The sequence below is a fragment of the Muscardinus avellanarius genome, assembly GCF_963383645.1.
Source record: "Muscardinus avellanarius genome assembly, chromosome: 2".
NCBI classification, from domain to species: domain Eukaryota; kingdom Metazoa; phylum Chordata; class Mammalia; order Rodentia; family Gliridae; genus Muscardinus; species Muscardinus avellanarius.
In genome coordinates, this window is record NC_137787.1 from 99,898,339 (window position 1) to 99,919,105 (window position 20,767).

The following is a 20,767-nucleotide window of genomic DNA, read 5'->3' on the forward strand; positions in this document are numbered from 1 at the left end:
TTATTGTTTTATTTGTTTAGATTTTTTGGCTTCAATGTAGTTACAATTATAGCTTTATTTTATTTTATGAAACTGAGGATTGAACCCAGGGGCCTTTTACCTCTGAGCTACACACCCAGCCCTATATATATATTATTTTTTCGGTACTAGGGATTGAACCCAGGGGCACTGTACCTCCAAGCTATACCCCCATCCCTATTTTATAGTCTTTTTATTTTTGAAACAGGTCACACTGAGTTGTAAAGGGCCTTCCTAACTAGCTGAGACTGTCTGTGAACTGCAATCCTCTGGTCTCAGCTTCCCGAATGCTGGGATTACAAGCATGCACCACCATGCCCGACTCTATTTTTTATTCTTTATTTTGAAACAGGGTTTCACTAACCTGTGGCCTTACGAAAATGGCTAAGGCCTTACAAAATGGCCGAGGCTGGCCTCTAACATGTGATCTTCCTGACTCAGCCTCCAAAGTACTGGAATTACAAGTGTGTGCCACCATGCCCAGCTTCAAATTATATGTATAAAGTGACACATTCATATATATGCAAACATCTCTTTGTTTTACCCTCATTTAAAAATTTTGGCAAATGAACATTAACAATGCCCTAAATTGGCAACTGGAATTATAGTGCTAAGAGCCTAGGCTTTGAGCTTCTTAGATCATCAGAATCATTCTGAGAAATCCTTTTTCTTTCTTTGGGGGATGGGGGTGGGAGCACTGAATCCTGGTCCTTACATGAGGTAAAGCATGCACTCTACTATTGAGATACACCCCAGCCTCTACCTTGGAAAATCTTTAAAATTGCTTAATAATAGAGTGACCTTGAAAATAAAAAGAAAAGGAGGGTAGGAATTGACATTTCCAATTATAGGTTAACTAAAATTGTCCAGTGGGTAAAGTTGTCTGGGATTACCAACACAGTTGAGTATAAATGCATTAATTTTAATATCCCTAGTTTACAAATCATTATTTTTAAACCTTTAAGTACCCAACTACTTAGAACTAAAATAAACAGTGAAGAGCACTGCTTTATTTCTCATTGAGAGAAGCAGAGAGAAAAATGTTTTCAAGCTAGTAAAATTTTTAGAATTATTTGTTTATATTAAATTTCTGATAAGTTATGCCTGAATATCATTATACTCATAGATAAAAAAAAATACTCAGGAATCAAAATCTCACTTTATTAGTCTTCAGTTTGAGCTTTTCTAGAACTTAGGTAATGTTTTACTCAAATTTGTGGCCTTGGCATAGCCTGGCCTCTTATGGGCTAATCATTAATGATTATTGAATGAATTACTTTATCAATGGCAAAGCAGTCAAATGACTTTGATTATATTTTTATAAAATGCAAGTTAAAGAGACCCCTGGAGAAACCAGGCCCAGCATGACCCTGGGTCCCGGGCAGGGGTCGTGCGGGGCACGCCAGCCAGGGCTCGGGTCATGGGACTCTGGGCCCCGGGCCGGACCACGCGTAGCACCCCAGACCCCTGGAGAAACCGGGCGCAGTAAGACCCTGGGTCCCGGGCAGGGGTCGCGTGGGGCACGCCTGAAACCTGGAACAGCAGGAGCCCGGGTCGCGAGACTCTGGGCCCCGGGCCGGACCGCGCGTAGCATGCCAGACCCCCGGAGAAACCGGGCCCAGTAAGACCCTGGGTCCTGGGCAGGGGTCACGCGAGGCACACCAATTCTTGGGACTCTGGGTCCCGGGCGGAGTAATGTGGAGCACGCTGGACCCATGGGGAAACTAGGTCGGGTCACAGTGCTACTGAGTGCCTGATCCCACTACCTCCTTAAACCACACATACTGTCTTCTCTTATTTAAAAAAAAAAAAAGGGAACAGAAAAATATTGGAGAGGAATTAAGGAGGCCGTGGCGGATGCCAGGATACTGGAGATGCAGACAAAACTTATCCAAATGAACTGGAACTTATGGAAAAATTCCCTGTGAAGGAGGACTGCTGTTTTTCTATATTGTTAAGAATCTTGGACATCACCTGTAAGGAGAGAGTTTAGCGGAGACCAAGGAGAAAGGCGGTGTTGAAATCGGTCTCCGCGAGGGCAGTGGAGACTTGTATTCAGGAGAAGCAGAAATTGGATCCTACCAACCGTTTTTTTTTTGAGAAATTACACCAAATGTCGAATGCTACCATCGCGCATGCTTAGGAATACTGGACAACATTCAGAGTGGAAAAAGAGCTTGGGAAAGATTTGAAATGGTGGAGGCAGTGGCAATGGCAGTGGCCAGTACTCAGGGGAGGCAGAGAACTGATGCATTACACCTGAAACCTTTGAAATAATATCCCCAGAGGCAGAATGCTACCACCACGCACCCTCGAGAACGTGGGACAATCGGTTGGGCGAAGAGGGTGCTCAGATTGGAGCCTGCCGAGGGGTGAGGCCAGCAACGGACACAGCAAAGCTGGGATTGGAGCCTGCCTTGAGGCAAAGCCAGTGCTGGAGCCTTCAAGGCCAGGATTAGGCCGGTGCTGGGGCCAGCAAGGTCAGGATCGGAGCCTGCCAAGGGGTTAGGCCGGTGCCGGGGCCAATGGCCGACATCGGAGCCTGCCATGAGGCAAGGCCACTACTGGGGCCTCCGAGGCTGAGATCGGAGCCTGCTGAGGGGTTAGGCCGATGCTGGGGCCAGTGAGGCCGGGATCAGAGCTCACCGTGAGGCAAGGCCAGTGCTGGGGCCTCTGAGGCCGGGATCGGAGCCTGCCGAGGGGTTAGGCTGGTGCCGGGGCCAGTGGCCGACATCAGAGCCTTCCATGAGGCAAGGCCGCTATTGAGGCCTCTGAGGCCGGGATCGGAGCCTGCCGAGGGGTTAGGCCGGTGTTGGGGCCAGCGAGGCTGGCATCGGAGCCTGCCGTGAGGCAAGGCCGGTGCTGGGGCCTCCGAGGCCGGGTTCGGAGCCTGCCGTGAGGCAAGGCCGCTACTGAGGCCTCTGAGGCCGGGATCGGAGCCTGCCGAGGGGTTAGGCAGGTGCCGTGGCCAATGGCCGGCATCGGAGCCTGCCGTGAGGCAAGCCGGTGCTGGGGCCTCCAAGCCTGCTGAGGGGTTAGGCCAGTGCCAGGGCCAGCAGCCGGCATCGGAGCCTTCTGTGAGGCAAGGCCGCTACTGAGGCCTCCAAGGCCAGGATCAAAGCCTGCCGAGGGGTTAGGCCGGTGCTGGGGCCAGCGAGGCCTGGATTGGAGCCTGCCGTGAGGCAAGCCAGTGCTGGAGCCTCCAAGCCTGCCAAGGGTTTAGGTCGGTGCCAGGGCCAGCAGCTGGCATCGGAGCCTTCCGTGAGGCAAGGCTGCTACTGAGGCCTCTGAGGCTGGATCGGACCCTGCCGAGGGGTTAGGCCGGTGCTGGGGCCAGCGAGGCCTGGATCGGAGCCTGCCGTGAAGCTAGGCCGGTGTTGAGGCCACTGAGGCTGGGATCGGAGCCTGCCGAGGGGTTAGGCCGGTGCCGGGGCCAATGGCCGGCATCGGAGCCTGCTGTGAGGCAAGGCCGCTACTGGGGCCTATGAGGCCGGGATGGGAGCCAGCTGAGGGGTTAAGCTGGTGCCGGGGCCAGGGAGACCAGAATCGGGGCCTCCCATGAGGCAAGGCCGCTGCTTGAGCCAGCGAGGTCTGGATCAGTCCACCGGGTAGTCAGGCCACTACTGGGGTCGTCAAGAGTGGGATCGGTACTTGCAACGCGGCATGCACAGAGAAATATCGCAGAAAATAAAAATCAGATGCTTCCCCTAATCAGCAAAAACTAGGAGGAAAGGGGCAACAGGAAGAGGTCGAGCTATAGAAAGGGCCCTATAGTGAAGCAACTAAGGTGACCAATCAGAGGGTATGGAATAGGGGAGGATGGAGCCTCTTTAAAACGCAGGAGGTACATAAACAAATGTGTCAAAGTTAATCAGCAAACAAGCAAGGGATGGAGGGAAAGGGAGGGAATGGGATGGGGACTGGATGAGGGCTAATTGGATGAAGTATGCTTGTATATCCTCTCAAGTCTTGTATTCCAATGTGATATATGATTACAATGCACCAATAAAAAAATTAAAAATTAAAAAATTAAAAAATAAATAAAACGCAAGTTAAAATAAAATATCTATCATTTTCCTCAGTAATATGTTTGTATACAAACATATTGTTCTCTGCTTTATTTAGCCCTCTTCAAACTCTACTCTCTATATTGTTTTCTGCATTTCTGTTCTCAACTTATGAGGGTAGTTTGTCTTATACGCTAAAACAGACATTTTAATCACTTAGCAATTTACATCACATGATGTTCCACAGTAGGAATCCTTTATAAATAATATTAGCTCTTGAAGACAGATTGTCAAATACAGAATAATACTATCTCTACAAAACCTACAGAGCTTTTCTTTTATTTATTTATTTATTTATTTATTTATTTATTTATTTATTTATTTATTTATTTATTGGTGGTAATGGGGTTCCTGGAGGCCCTTCTACCTCCCGGCTACACTCCCAGACCTATTTTTTTTCTTTGGAAACAGGGTCTCTTAAGCCAGCGAGGCTGGCTCTGACCCAGCGTGATCCTCCTGTCTCTGTCTCCCAAGTGCGGGGATTACAAGCATGTGCCACCACGCCTGGCCAGAGCTTTTCTTTAAATGAAATAAATCATAAGAGCAATGAAATAGGATATAAAACATTTTAAATGAATTATAATATTTCTAATGTAAAACACTTGAAATACTGTTAAGTAATTTTATTTTCTGAATATATTTATTTTCCATTTATATTCAATAAGTTAAATACATTCCCAAATTATCTCACCTGGAGGTTGCTGAGGCCAAAAGTACTGCTGCCAATCCTGAAGCACATAGGTAAATCGAATAGCAATACTGACTGGAGGCAATGGAGTTAAAGGACATCCCTAGGAGATACATGCAAAGACAATACCACGTAAATGCTGGTACCCTTCAACATCAACCTTCAGATTTAGAGAATGAATGAATGAAATACTGTCCATATGAAATCTGTATTTTCAGTTCATAGTATTAGAAAATAGTATACAGAGTTTAACTACTGACAAAGAAAATTAAGTCAGGCTTGGTGGCATATGCTTTAATCCCAGTACTTGGAAGGCTGAGTTAAGAGGATCACAGGTTCGAGGACAGCCTCAGCAAATACGACTTTCATTGACCTACTGAAACCCTGTTTACAAACAAAAAATAAAAAAATAGGGCTGAGGTATAGCTTTGGAGATAGAATGCCCCTGGGTTCCATTCCCAGTACCACACACACACACACACACACACACACAAAAAAAAAAAAAAAAAAAAAAAAAAAAAAGGAAAAGGAAAACCAAGCCCAGCTATTTGGTGCATGCCTGTAATCCTACTTGAGAGGCAGAGACAGGAGGAATGCAGGTTGAGACAAGGCTAGGCAACTTAGTGATATTCTCAGCAACTTATGGTGACCCTGTTTCAAAATTTAAAAAATGAATAAATAGCCAGGCGTGGTGGTGCACGCTTGTAATCCCCGCTCTTGGGAGGCAGAGACAGGAGGATTACGCAGGTTTGAAGCCAGCGGTGTGCGCTGGCTTCCAAATATAAAATGTTTCCAAATATAAAATGTAAAAATAGGTCTGGGAGTGTAGCCCAGAGGTAGAAGGGCTTCCAGGAACCCCAGTACCACCAAAAAAAAAAAAAAAAAAAAAAAAAAAAAAGAATAAATAAAAAGGGCTGGGGATGTAGGTAAAATGTTCCTGGGTTCAATTTCAGGTAAAAGAGAAAAAGAAGTCAATAAAGTTATTAGAACCAAAAGTACAGAATTTTGGAAATTAAGAAGAAAGGTTCTATTAAGAACCAATGTATATTTGACTAAATATGTGTGCAATGAATTTTTATAATTTCTACATACTGCTTCCACAAATATTTTTATTTGAAGAAAAGGTTTTATAGCTTAAAAAAAAAAAAAAAAAGCTTTAAGCTGGGCACAGAGGCAGGAGTTTGAGTCCAGGAGTTTGAGACCAGCCTGGGCAACAAAGTGAGACCACATTTGAGAAAAAAGCTTTAAAGACAATGTCAGGAAACAAAATTACTTTAAAATAAAGCTGCTTATACTTCTACCAAAGAAAATATTAAGCAAAGTGATCTTACATTTTTCTTTTTTTTTGGTCCTGGGGATTGAATCCAAGGGTATTCTACCTATGAGCAATACCTCCAACTATTATTATTATTATTATTATTATTATTATTATTATTATTATTATTATTGTAGTATTGGGGATTGAACCCAGAAGCATTCTATATTTGAGCTACATATATATCCCAATTGTATTTCTTAGTTGGAAACAGAGAAAAGTTGATGACAGCTTCACTACTTGCTGAGACTATCCTCAAACTTATAATACTCCTGTCTCAGCTTCCCTATTACTGGGATTACAGGTGTGTGCCACCAGGCCTAGTTTATTTTTTTGTCTTAGAAACAGTTTCTCACTAGGTTGCTGAGAGTCTTACTACACTGCCGAGGGTGTCCTTGAACTACAATTCTCCTGTCTCTACTTCTCAAGTACTGACTGGGATTATAGGTATGCTCTACCATGCTTTACAATTCATTTCAGATATTGAGTGTGGAAAAAAGTCATTCACTATTTATTCATTTTTTAGTTTATTTCTAAGGATTGAACCCAGGGGCATCCTACCTCCGAACTACAGCCCCAACATATATAAATATATATATTTAAAACAAGATCTTGTTAGGTTGCTGAGAGTCTTACTAGACTGCTTAGGATGGTCTCAAACCTGCAATCCTCCTGTCTCAGCCTCCCAAGTAAAATTACAATATAGGCTTGCACCACTGTGCCCAGTTCCCTTTTTTTTTGCAATACTAGGGATGGCACCCACCTCCAAGCTACACCCCCAGCCCTATTTTTTATTTTGAAATAAGGTCTCACTAAGTTGCAGAAGGCCTTATAAAGTAGCTGAGGCTGTCTGCAAATTGCGATCCTCGTTGTCTCAGCCTTCCCAAATGCTGGGATCACGAGCATGTGCCACCATGCCTGGCATCCAGTTTCACTTTTTAATTAATTTTTGTGGTACTCGGGGTGTAACTACCTCCAGGTTATACTCCCAGACCTATTTTTATACTTTATTTGGAAACAGGGTCTCACTGAGTTGCTGAGAGCCTCACTCAGTAGCTGAGGCTGGCTTAGAACCTGTGCGATCCTCCTTTCTCAGCCTCCCAAGCACAGGGATTACAAGCACGTGCCACCACATCCAGCTCTCAGTTCCACTTTTTAAATGAGGTAAAACTATAAAATGTAAGGCTAGGTTTGGGGAAATGAAATTACTTAAAAGAAAATAATTTCAAGTTAAGTCACTATTGAATATTTAACCAGAATCTTAAACTAAAACAAGTAGTCACTCATGCAAAATAGGTTATATTAATGAATCAGTAAACAACAGAAGACTTAGATTTATCTTTAAGCTCACTAAAAATTATATAAATGAACACTATCATCTAAATAACCTATGATCTCAGGTCCCCTTCATAATATTTAACCTATATTAAGTGGAATAGGACTTAAAATCAGTGTAGAAATCACTGGGAATTTGTGAAAATATAGATTTAATACTATTGTTTGCATCTAAGAAGTTTATAGGTATTGCTAATGCTGTTGGTCTAGAGATTTTGAGTAGTGAAGGAATAAGTGACATTTAGCTCACCATCAACATCTATATATGTTGCTGGTAGCTTTAAATGAATAAAAACTCATTCTGAAGTCACAATAAAAGGTTGCTGTCCCCTCAAAATGAATTTAATTTTAGGCTGCTGTGTCTTAGACAAAGTAAGACTTTGTCTGATTAAGGTACAAATGGTCTAGAAGCCATTGCAAGGTCACTGAAAAATAACCTCTATTCCAGTCACAAAAACAATGTTGATAAATATAGAAAAAAAGTATCTGCAAAGAAACAGCTAGGCTCAAACATGACATAGATGTCTTAGTATGCTAGAAAAGGCACAAAAACAGCAAGGGCATAGGTAGAGCTCAAGGTGCATGCCTAGTGAGCTTCAGGTGTGAAAGCAGCATAGCATTACACACGGCATTAAAGAGAAGGAACTAAAGGACTTCATCCAGAGTGAGAGTGTGGCATGCACACTTCTCTGCTCAGGTCAGACCAGGGCAGGCACTACTGCTTAGTACAAAGGCTTTATTAGAACCCAAGAACCTGGAGGGAATTATCATGGTAGGAAAATTTTTTTTTTTTTTTATTGGTGGTACTGGGGTTCCTGGAAGCCCTTCTACCTCCGGGCTACACTCCCAGACCTATTTTTGCATTTTTATTTGGAAACAGGGTCTCCTAAGCCAGCGCGCGGGGCTGGCTTCGAACCTGCGCGATCCTCCTGTCTCCACCTCCCAAGCGCGGGGATTACAAGCGTGCGCCACCACGCCCGGCAGGAAATTTTTTTTTAAAAAGTTCCTGTCACATAATGAACCCAAGATTCTAAGATTAGATATGCTACATGCCCAATATCATTACAGAACAAGATTCCAAACACCATTTTATGACCTGGGTCTGAAATATCCTGAAGATAGGGAACGACCATTAAGACCATAAACCACTAGAGAGGATGGATGGAAGATGAAGTTAAACTTTTAAAATGAAACTAATTACTCAAAATAAGCCTGCAAACAAAATATTCCCCCAATGAAAAAAGTAGCTCTAGAAAGACAAATACCAAAACCAACAGATTATAAAACCATGAAATGTAATGAATCTGAAAGATCCAAGAATATTTAAATTGAAAAAGCAATAATTAGGGCACGAGTTTTCAAATGTTTAGAAGTACTACAAAAGAGGATTAAAACATTTTATGTGACTATGAATAGCAAAACCAGGCCTCTCAAAAGGAAGCCTTTTCTAAGAATTAGATCTGATTGAAATGAAATAAAATTAAATAAAGTGCCAATGAAGAATGAGTGCTCTGGAAGCTGGCATGGTGGCACATGCTTGTAAACCTAGTATTTGGGAGGCTGAGACAGGAGGATTGCAGATTTGCAACCAGCCTCAGCTACTTAATGAGGCCCTCTACAACTTAGTAAGACCCTGTCTCAAAATAAAGAATAAAAAAAAAAAATAGGGCTAAGGGTATAGTTTGGAGGTAAAATGCACCTGGTTTCATCCCTAGTATCGCAAAAACAATAAATAAATAAATAAATAAATAAATAAATAAGAACAAGTGCTCTAGGGCATGTAAATAAATGTCAAAAAGTTATTTGTGTTTTATTATTTAAGTTATGTTAATAACTTATGTAATATATGTAGTTATTTGCAGTGCTGGAAAACTAACCCAGAGTCTAGTGCATGCTAGGTAAATGCTCTTCCTGATCTATAACCCTAGCCCAAAAAATAAATTTTAAGAAGACAGTTTCATAAAGATGGCAGAGAAGGGTCACATATGGAGTAGCTTTAACTGTATAAAAAATTTCTAACAAGCCGGGCGTGGTGGCTCACGCTTGTAATCCCCACGCTTGGGAGGCTGAGACAGGAGGATCGCGCAGGTTCAAAGTCAGCCTCACCTACTTAGTGAGACTCTTAGTAATTTAGTGAGACCCTGTTTCCAAATAAAAAAAATATAAAATAGGTCTGGGAGTATAGCCCGGAGGTAGAAAGTCCCTGGGTCCAACCCCAGCACCACAAAAAAAAAAAAAAAAAAAAAAAATTTTTCTAACAAAGTTCTCTGGTAACCAGAGAACTACAACACAATTCACAACAGCCAAATTCTGGAACCAACCTCAGTGTCGACACCATCAAAAGATGAACTGATTACAAAATTATGGGAAAAACACACAATAGAATTCTACTCAGCAATAAAGAACAAAATTACGTCATTTGCAAATAAATGGAAGGATCTGGAGTTCGTTATGTTAAGTGAAATTAACCAATCACCAATCACAGAAAGTGAAGAGTCATATGTTTTCTCTAATATGCACAAGCTAGGAAGTAATTGGATACAAGAGGGACCCCAAATAATGGAGGAGGAGAAACCTCAGTGGAGCCAGAGACGTGGTCTAAGGGAAGAAGAGGAGAAAGACTGAGGTACATTAATGGAAATACCACCATCAACTATGTGTACATATGTGATTATACCAACATTAATCTCAGTATTCTGTATTGGGAAGGGGGGAACTGGGGAGGCAGGGGGGGCACCAAGTGCTATATGCATATATGTCATTGTCAACATGATCTACATTATGATTTGAGACTATAATCCACCAATAAAAAGCATATTATAATGATTTTTTAAAAATTCAAAGTAAGCCAGGCGTGGTAGAAATGGTGTAATCCCAGCATTTGGGAGGCTATGACAGAAGGATCGTGGTTCGCAGCCAGTCTCAGCTACTTAGTAAGGCCTTTGCAACTCAGTGAGACCCTGTTCTAAAATAAAGAATAAGAAATAGGGCTGGGCATGTAACTTGAAGGCATAATGCCCCTGGGTCCCATCCCCAGTACCACCAAAAAAAAAAAACAAACAAACAAAAAAACAACAACAACAAAAAAAAACCCAAACCAGGTCTCAAATTATTTTAAGTTCAATTCTTCTCAAATTAATTCTGAGGGAGATTTCATATTAAGAGAGTGAATTTTCTTAAAATCCTGGCAGATTAAAAGATGATAGGATAAATGTATTAGGAACACTTGTTATTAAGCTACAACTAGTAGACTGTCAGAATCAAATAGTCTCTGGTTTTTGTTTTTTTCCCCCCCCTCAGTACTGGAGATTGAACCCAGGAGCATTCTACCTCTGAGCTCCACTCCCAGCCCTATTTTTTATTCTTTATTTTGAATCAGGGTCTCACTAAGTTGCAGAGGTTCTCACTAATTAGACGAGGCTGGCCCTTAACTTGTCATCCTCCTGTCTTGGCATCCCAAGTACTGAGATTACAAGTGTGCACCACCATGCCTGGCTTAATCTTTAGTTTCAAAACAGAGTTGAACTACACAGAGGAGTGACCAAGAAAGATCTCAAAATAATGTTCATTAATGGTTTCTGAAGAGGAAGGAATAAGGTACTATTGCATCAGACCATGTGATAAGAGAAGAAAAAAAAAACCTAATAGAGCAGAAATTAACACATATTTGGCTTTTTCAAAAAATTCCCAAAATACTACACAGAGATTAAGCAGTATTTACAGATTTCAGAGCACAAAAAGTTTTGGGAAAAAAATCCTAAATGCATACATGAAATGTTTGAAAATATATGCTGCTATGATTTTTTAAATGGAGATAACCACAAAAAACTAACAGTAGTTATTTTTAAGAGTGGGAATATGAGCTAAAAGGAAGATTTTACTTAAATTTTCTTAGAAGTATACATGTGTTACACTTTTAATAATCCTAAAACTATATGAAAGTTTGTTCCCTCCACCCCCAGCAGTACTGGGAATTGACTTCAGGGCCCATGCATGCTAGACAAGAGCTCTACTACTGAGCCATATCAGAAATTTCAGTATTTTTTGATGTCTTTCCTTTTAAAATTGTTAAAACTTTCAGGCTGGAAAATAGTACAATGAATATCATTATGACTTTCACCAAGTTCATCAATTATTAATACTTTGCCACATGTACACATACACATATATATATATGTGTGTGTGCAATATATATATATATTTTTTTTGGTGGTACTGGGGTTCCTGGAAGCCCTTCTACCTCCGGGCTACACTCCCAGACCTATTTTATATTTTTGAAACAGGGTCTCTTACGCCAGCGCGGCTGGCTTCGAACCTGCGCGATCCTCCTGTCTCCGCCTCCTAAGCGCGGGGATTACAAGCGTGTGCCACCACGCCCGGCGTCGTGTGCAATATTTTTGACTGAATTCTTTTAAAAGTAAATTGTAGGCATCATGACTATTAATCTCTAAATACTTTAGCATATAAATTCTAAGAACAAGGACATTATCCTACATAACCATTAACTCAGTTATCACATTCAAGAAGTTTAACACTGATACTATTTTCTAATATACACTCCATATTAAAATTATCCCAATTATCCTGTCATTTTGTTTTGATCAAGTATCCAATAAAGAATCATACACTGTACCTAGCTGTCATATAGCATTAATCTTTACAGTTTCCCTGGACTTTATTTTACCTATTATGATGCTGACAGTTTTAAGGACTCTAGAGCAGTAACTTTGTAGAGCAGGGCTCACTTTAAAATATGTGATGGTTTCTTCGCATGTTATTAATATAAAACATTTTTGCAGGAATGCTATATAGATGATAATATATCCTATTCATTATATCAGGAGACATGTGGTGTCAGTTTTTTCAATAATATTTTAAACTATACATAAGATTTATCACTTATGTAAGGTGAGATGATGTCGACTTCAGCTAGCTGGCTCTCTCACTCGCTCTCTTTGTGTGTGTGTGTGTGTGTGGGGATAGTACAGGGGACCATGCCTAGGGACATTCTAATTCTATACCCTCAGCCCCGTTTTATTTTTTTATTTTTTGCTAACTTGCTGAGAGACATGCTAAGTTGTTGAAGCTGGTCTTGAATCCACAAATCTCCTGTCTCAGTCTCCCAAGTACTGGGATTAGCGGTGTACACCACTATGCCTGGCAACTTTTAGCTCAAGACCCTAATTTTTCCCTAAAAGCAGCACTACTGGAACAAGTCCTCCATATACTATGATAGTGTTTTCATAGAACACCAAAGATGTATTCAGCACACCCTATTTAGCCCTGCAGCTCTTGGCCAGAGAATATAAGACAGATTAAACCTAAAAATGAAACAAAATGAAGATTTGGGGAAAAAAGAGCAATTGAGAACCCAAAAGAGAGTTCATGTGCAATGCCCCAAATAAGCAGCCTACTAAGCTGGGGAGACTGGCAAAGTGGCTCTCAGAGGGTAAGAAGAAAAACACAGCCAATAAATGTTAACAGACTGAACAAACAAAACAGACCAATTCCTAATACGATATTTTGCTTCTTTAAACATACTTAGTGAATTTAGTCAAGTAAAGTTTTTCCTATAGATTACATTATTGATACTACAGAGAAATGTTTCTATAGACTGATTGCCAAATCACTTCTATTATCAGGATCCAAAATAAAACTGACAATATTAATGTCAACTCACAATCTTTGATTTGAAGATATCCAGCAAACCCGATAAATGAGTGTATTGATTTGGCACTTTTCGAAGATGAACCATTTCAAAATCAGTTCGGACACCAGGACCTTGACATTCTCCCACATACATTCTTCGCCACTTGTGATGAATTTGCACAAAGAGCGGTACCTGACTGCAGGACACGGTCAAACAGGAATAGAATGCAAGTCTGTTAAACATTGAAAAAACTCCTCTTTGTTGTTGTTGTTGTTTTTCGCAGTACTGGGGGTGGAACCCAGGAGCATTCTACCTCTGAGCTACACCCCCAGCTTTATTTTTTATTCTTTATTTGGAAACAGGGTCTTACTGAGTTACAGAGGGCCTCACTAAGTGGCTGAGGCTGTTTGCAAACTGCGATCCTCCTCTCTCAGCCTCCCAAATGCTAAGATTACAAGCATGCAACACCACACCCAGCTGAAATAAACTCCTAAATCTCAATGTTTTCCTATGTTATTTTAATCTGAAATAATTAAAAGTACTAAACAAGAATACCTCCAAAATATAGATTCTCATTTACCACAGATACTCTTAGTTCCTTTTCTCTTTATGCTAATAAACTAAGGAAATTATCATCCAGGAACACTTTAGTCAGAAAATAATCTGTTTAAAAATAGATAAAAGTCATAGTACAGTACCACGAAACTTTTCTTTGTAACAGTGATTTTATCATATTAGTCTTTCTAAATTTATAATAAAATCTGATTCACAAGTATTAAATAATACAAATTAAACCAACTTTATGGCAAAATATTTGATTTATCATTAAAAGATAGAATTGAACCTCACCATTCAGATTCCCATATTTGCAAATTAGTCTACTGATTAAATTTATTTGTGACTCCAAAATCAAAACTTATATATTGAGAGCAGCAAAATTTGAGTCGACAATATGCATATTGCTGAATTCGAATACGGTAAGGTTCTGCCTTCTTGTTTTTCTCTGAGAGTAAACAAGTGTCCTCATGATCTACTTAGTGCTATAACTTTTTGCACTTCTGTGCTTCTTGTTGATTTCATTCTTGTAAATGGTCCCCAAGTATATTTCTGAAAGTAGTGTTCCTAAGTACAAGAAGGCTGTGGTACATCTCACAGACAAAATACATGTGTTAAGTAAGCCTCATTCAAACATGAGATAAAGTGCTACTGGCTGATGAGTTTAATCCCACTGAATCATGAATATGTAATGAGTGTGGTATCCTTAAAAAGAAACAAACACAAAACAAGGTCATATATTATCTGCTCAACAAAAATGTGGCCAATGAGTAACAGGAACCTAACCCCATTACTTCTCTTAGGAGCCATAGTTCAGGATTTGGTAGTTTAGTGTTTATAGTGACTTGATAAAAATATAAACACCTCAAATAAGAAAAATGGCCTATCGAAATACATTTCCAAATTAATATTTCTACATTAGCAAATAGTCTAACCATTCTTTTTATTTTAAAAAGTCCAAATTATTCACTTAAGGTATTCTGCAAACTATAGAATACACACATACACACACAACACACAGTATACAGAACATAAAATATACACTAATACATTAATTTTTCCTAGTAAGTTTACATTTAGAGTCTTTTGATATATTTGATATGTAAATGAAATTCAACTTAAAATAGCAAAAGAGTAATTAAACAAATTACAAGTATTTCCATTTAAGAATAGGCTCTAAAGGGGTTCTTTTTTTTGTCTTTTTTGGAACCGGGGATCGAACTCAGAGTGCCACACCTGCAAAGCAGGCACTTTGCCACTGAGCTACATCCCGGCCCCTAAGAATAGGCTCTAAAAGTACTTAAAATAATTTTTGAAGCCCAGCATGGTGGCACACACCTAGTACTTGGGAGGTTGAGAGAGGAGGACTGCAGGTTCCTGGCCATCTTTAGCTACTTAGTGAGGCCCTCCACAACTTAGTGAGTCTCTGTTTCAAAATAAAGAATAAAAAATACAGCTGGGAGCCGGGCGTGGTGGCATACGCTTGTAATCCCAGCATTCCAGAGGCTGAAACCGGAGAATCATGGTTCGTGGCCAATCTCAGCTTAGTGAGGCCCTCCACTACTTAGGGAGACCCTGTTTCAAAATAAAGAATAAAAATAGGGCAGGGAGTGTGGCTTGGAGGTCAAATGCCCCTGGGTTATATCCCCATACATGCAAAAAAAAAAAAAAAAAAAAAAAAAAAAGAAAAGAAAAAAATACACCTGAGGGTATAGCTCAGAGGTAGAATGTCTCTGGGTTCAATTCCCAGTACTACAAAATAATAACAACAACAATAATAATGATGATGATAAAGATAATTTTTGAAATAAAAAAATGTCTCCTCCTTTGTCTGGAGTCCCTCCTGTCCTAATTTCTCCCTAGTGTTCACATATGTCACATATGAAGGAAAACATTCAATCTTTTTTTGTGACTGACTAATCCATTTAGCATAATATTCTTCAGTTCTACCCATTTCTCTGTAAATGACAATTTTGTTTTTCTTTATGACTCAGAGGAATTCTAGACAAAAGAGAAGACACCTCAGTAGAATGAGGAAGGGGACCTAACTGAGGGAGATGGAAGAGACAAAGAAGACTTTAAAAAGAATACATATCAGTGAACATGATGTACATACACAAATTTATCAATGCCAATCACAGTGTTTTGCACGGGAAGGTGGGAAGAAAGAGGGAGTCGGGTGGGAACTAAGGGAGGGTTCAACAAGTGCTGTGTACATGTATGCCTCATTATCCTAAATTTTATCACAATGTATGACTATAATTTACCAATAAGGAAAAATAATTTATTAATTGTTAATCTAAAAAAACTTGAAAAAGAACCTAAAAATCCTAAGATTTCTCAATTTTTAAAACTAGATATTATAGTACAGTAAACTAAAAATTTAAAGGCAAAGAACAAAATAATACAATTTAGTCTTCAAGTATACATTCAATGTTTCAATAAGATTCCCTTTAGAATTGACTTCTAGAAAGGTTTTATTAATTTTGTCTTTACATATCAAATTTCAGTATAACAAAATGCAAGTATATGTATTAAGTTTACTATAATAAAAAAAAAACTTATCTTCATAAATTATCACTAAAGTAGTTTTTAGCTTATTGTCTATGTTTGTCAAAATGTCCACCTACCAGCCAGTGTTTCCCAAAGCAATAGAAACAGAACTCAGAAGAAGGTTGCACTTAGATTCGCTGAGGACTGCATCACTGTGCGCAGCAGGGGCAATCACCACAAACTCTCGCAGGCCATACCTTGAAGAAAGAATTGCTGTATTAAATAACCCAGACTCAGAAATTCACAGGGCATGTTTTCTCTTATATGTGGAAGCTAGAAAGAAAGAGAATAAAATGGGGAAGGAGGGGCGATTCTCACGAAAACAGGATGAGTAGAGTAATAGAAGGGGACAGAGGGAACAGAAAAGAGAGGTATGGGTGAATGACAATGGCCATTCTGTTAAATGCATATACAAATAGGTAACAATGAAACCCACTATTATGTATAATCATAATACACCAAGGGAAAAAACAACTGCTGCATTAAAATGGAAAATTTTAAGATCCAAAAATCTGCTATTTGAAAAAAAAAATTCTCCCTACAGGTAAGTTAAGTCAGATTTGTACTACAGTAGTTTTCTTCTCCACTTGCCTAGCAATTGAACACAAGAATTTTCTTTAAGAAGCACTTCCATCACTCATTTACTAACTCACCCATATTTTCACAAATTAGAAAGAATTTGCTAAAATCACAAAGGAGGGATCATTAAATACCATTTTTACCTTAAAAGTTAGTGTACACCATAAAGAAAATCACTGAAATCTTGCTTGAAATAAATGATGGCAGTGGGTCTATCGATGTGGAAAGTAAAGTTTGATAGAACACATAAATGGCAGGAAAATAATTATCAGCCATGATGTATATGTGCTGTCTGTGAGAACATAGTCACTAAGTATCCAAATTAAGGAGTTCTTATATTCATTTACTGTATAACACATATTATACGAGTCACAAAATTATCAGAAATGCCTTATTTTTACTTATGGTATCTACATTTACGAAAACTTCTCATGTAGTTACCAACTCACTTAAAGCCAAAAATTTGCTGCCAAACTTTAAAAAAACTTATTGACCATAAGTTGGTGATTTGATTTTTCTTGCCTGATGAATATTTATCTCCTATCCAACTCTCACTGTCCTTTAATAATTTTTTTTTTTTTTTTGCAGTACTGGGGATGGAACCCAGGGGCATTTGACCTCCAGCTACATCCCCTGCCCTATTTTGCATTCTTTATTTTGAAACGAGGTCTCACTGAGTTGCAGAGGGCCTCACTAAGTAGCTGAGGCTGTCTGCGAACTACGATCCTCCTCTCTCATGCTGGCCTTGATCTGTGATCCTCTGGTCTCAACCTCCCAAGTACTGGGATTACAGGTGTGTGCCACTGCATCTGCTATAAATAATTTTAAAAATAATAAATCAAAGCCAGGTGTAGTGGTGCACACCTGCAATCCCAATACTCAGGAGGCTGAGAAAGGAGACTTTCAGGTTGAAGGATAGCCTCAGCAACATAGAGAAACTTTTAGCAATCTTGCAAGACACTGTGTCAAAAACAAAAATAAGCTGGGCATGGTGGGAACAAGAAGCCCAGGTCTTCCTTCCTCATTTTATAAGGCCACCAATCCCTCCTAATCTCATAAACACATTTAACCTTAATTACTTCCCAAAGGTCTTACTTCCAAAAACTATCAACATATTAATTCAAGGGATTGAGTTTCAAACACATGAACTTTTGGGGGACACAAATGAACCATAGCCCACTAACTCAAATTAGGCACTCAAATACAAAATCTCATTATATCTTTTATGTGTGTGTAGTGATAGGGACTAATTAAAATGTTTATCTAATAGATTACTTATGTATACTAAATACTAATTTAAATATAAATGTACCCTGGTGTGTATCATCCACAGATGAAGGTAAATCAACCATTCATGTGCCTATTTTATTTTAAAATGCATTTTTTTTTTGATCCAAAAGACCAAAAGTAACAATTAAAGATTAAACAAGCCAGGCATGGTGGTGCACACTTGTAATCTCAGGACTTGGGACACTAAGACAGGAGGATCGCAGTTCACTGGCAGCCCCAGCTACTTAGTGAGGCCCTCCACAACTTTGTGAGATCTTGTTTCAAAATAAAGAATAAAAGCCGGGTGTGTTGGCACATGTTTGTAATCCTAACATCTGGGAGGCTGAGTCAGAAGGATTGTGGCTTGTGGACAGACTCAGCTACTTAAAATAAAAAGTATAAAATAGGTTGCTACTCTTTATAACTCAATGAGACCTATTTCAAAATAAAGAATAAAAAATAAGGCTGAGGGATTAGCATGGAGGTAGAATACGCCTGGGTTTTATCCTCGGTATGGCAAAAAAAAAAAAAAAAAAAAAAAAGAATAAAAAATAGGGCTAGCAGCGGTGTAGTTCAAAGGTAGAATGTGCCTGGGTTCTACCCCCAGTACTACCAAAGTAAATAAATAAATAAATAAACAAACAGTATTTGATATATTTGTTATTAATCTTACATAGGAAATCATGAAACCATATTATCTACTTCAAAAGCCACCATTTTACAACCCTTACATTTTACTTTAGAAAGAAATATATTCAGATGCTCTTCAAATAGTATATAGAATATATGCATAAAATACTATTATCACCAAAAATGGTGAAAAACAATGAACAAACCATTTCTTGCCAGGAGTACACTTATAATCCCAGCATTCAGGAGGCAGAGATTGGAGGACTGCAGTTCGCAGACAGCCTCAGCTACTTAGTAAGGCCCTTTGCAAACTCAGTGAGACTCTGTTTCAAAAATAAAAATAGATTAAGCCGGGCGTGGTGGCACACGCTTGTAATCCCGGCGCTTGGGAGTCGGAGACAGGAGGATTGTGCAGGTTTGAAGCCAGCCGCGCTGGCTTAAGAGACCCTGTTTCCAAATAAAAATATAAAAAATAGGTCTGGGAGTGTAGCCCAGTGGTAGAAGGGCTTCTAGGAACCCCAGTACCACCAAAAAAATAAAAAATAAAAAAAGATTAAAAAATAGGGCTAGGGGTGTAGCTCGGGGGTACAATGCCCCTGGCTTCTAGCCCCAGACCTGCAAAAACAAAACAACACATTTCTTAGACATATTTAAATACTTAGCACCAACAAAAATACCTAGGAAGTTGGAGGTGTTCAATGAACAATTCCTTTTAGAATGTTTGACTGAGTGGTTCTTTAGATACTACAATATGAATCTACAATTTGTCATAATCTACTCAAGTTAATTCTAGTAAAACTGAAGGTTTACATAGTATAGCTACACTCCCTCTTTATACATTGTCACCTACATATCCAACAATACAATGCCATAATTATTGCTTAAGCAATCTTATGTGTTTATTAAATTAAGAGAATATATATTTTGTATTTACAGTATTTCCAATGTTTTTTCTTCCCATGGATTCAAGTTATCATGTTTCCTTTAGTACTACCTCCAAGTCAGGTTGGCCTGGAATGAAACCTTAGTCTCTTAGTCTTAGTTTATATGACATCAACCTTTTTTTTTTTTTTTTTGGTGGTACTGGGGTTCCTGGAAACCCTTCTACAGGGCTACACTCCCAGACCTATTTTATACTTTTTTATTTGGAAACAGGGTCTCATAAGCCATCTGGCTTCGAACCTGCGCCCAAGCGCGCACCACCACACCTGACATTTTTTAAAGACAGTTTTGCTGGATACAAAATACCTGAAGGTTTTTTTTTTTTTTAGCACTTGGAATAATACAGTGATTACTAGACTCCACTGTTTCTGATGAAGTCAATAGTAGTAATGTCTCTTGTATGTGATGAGTCATTTTCCTTTTGTTGCTTTAAAAAGTTTGTTTGGGGGTTTCAGCACAGCCTACACTGTGTTAAGATGTGCTTTTCTTATACAATTTGGGATCATTTGGATACCTGTATCACTTTTGAAATATTTTTCATCAAATCTGGAATTTTCTTTTTTTTTTTTTGTGGGTTTGGGGATAGAACCTAGGGGCATTCAACCTCCGAGCTACACCCTATTTTTTTATTCTTTATTTTGAAGGAGGGTCTCACCAAGTTGCGGAGGACCTCACTAAGTAGTGGAGGCTGTCTGCGAACCTGGATTATCAGATCTCAGCCTTCCAAATGCTGGGATTACAAGTGTGCGCCACCAAGCCTGGCTCATTATTTCTTTTATTTTACTTTTCTTCATTTGGGACTCCCATAACAGGTATGCTTTAGGACACTTAAGAATTATCAACAGATCTCTAAGGTTCTGTTTATTTTTTTAATAAACTTTCTTTTCTATTTTTGAATTGGAAAATTTCTGATGATTTTTCAATTCCTCCAATTCTTGCTACATCTCAGATCTGCTTTTTAGCTCATGTGATGAAAGTTTACTTCAGTTATACTTTTCAACTCTAGAATTTCCTCTTTCATTTTATTTATTTATTTATTTCATTTCTTGTGGTGCTAGGGATTGAACCCAAGAGCATTCTTCCTCTGAACTATATACCCAGTTCTATTTATTTGGAAACAGGGTCTCACTAGGTCGCTGAACTTGCAACCCTCCTGTCCCAGCTTC

General features: G+C 39.2%; 1 protein-coding gene across 2 annotated transcripts in view; it reads right to left on the reverse strand.

Annotated features, from left to right (window-relative positions):
• The window catches only part of RAB3GAP1 (RAB3 GTPase activating protein catalytic subunit 1), a gene marked incomplete at both ends in the record, with an annotated part of 104,859 nt that overhangs the window by 40,323 nt on the left and 43,769 nt on the right, over positions 1–20,767 (reverse strand). For both annotated transcript variants that reach the window (XM_080690003.1, XM_080690002.1), the window contains 3 exons: positions 4,777–4,876; positions 13,104–13,269; positions 16,259–16,378. In XM_080690003.1, coding sequence (XP_080546129.1) covers positions 4,777–4,876; positions 13,104–13,269; positions 16,259–16,378 — 386 coding nt within the window. The remainder of the gene's footprint in view (positions 1–4,776; positions 4,877–13,103; positions 13,270–16,258; positions 16,379–20,767) is intronic.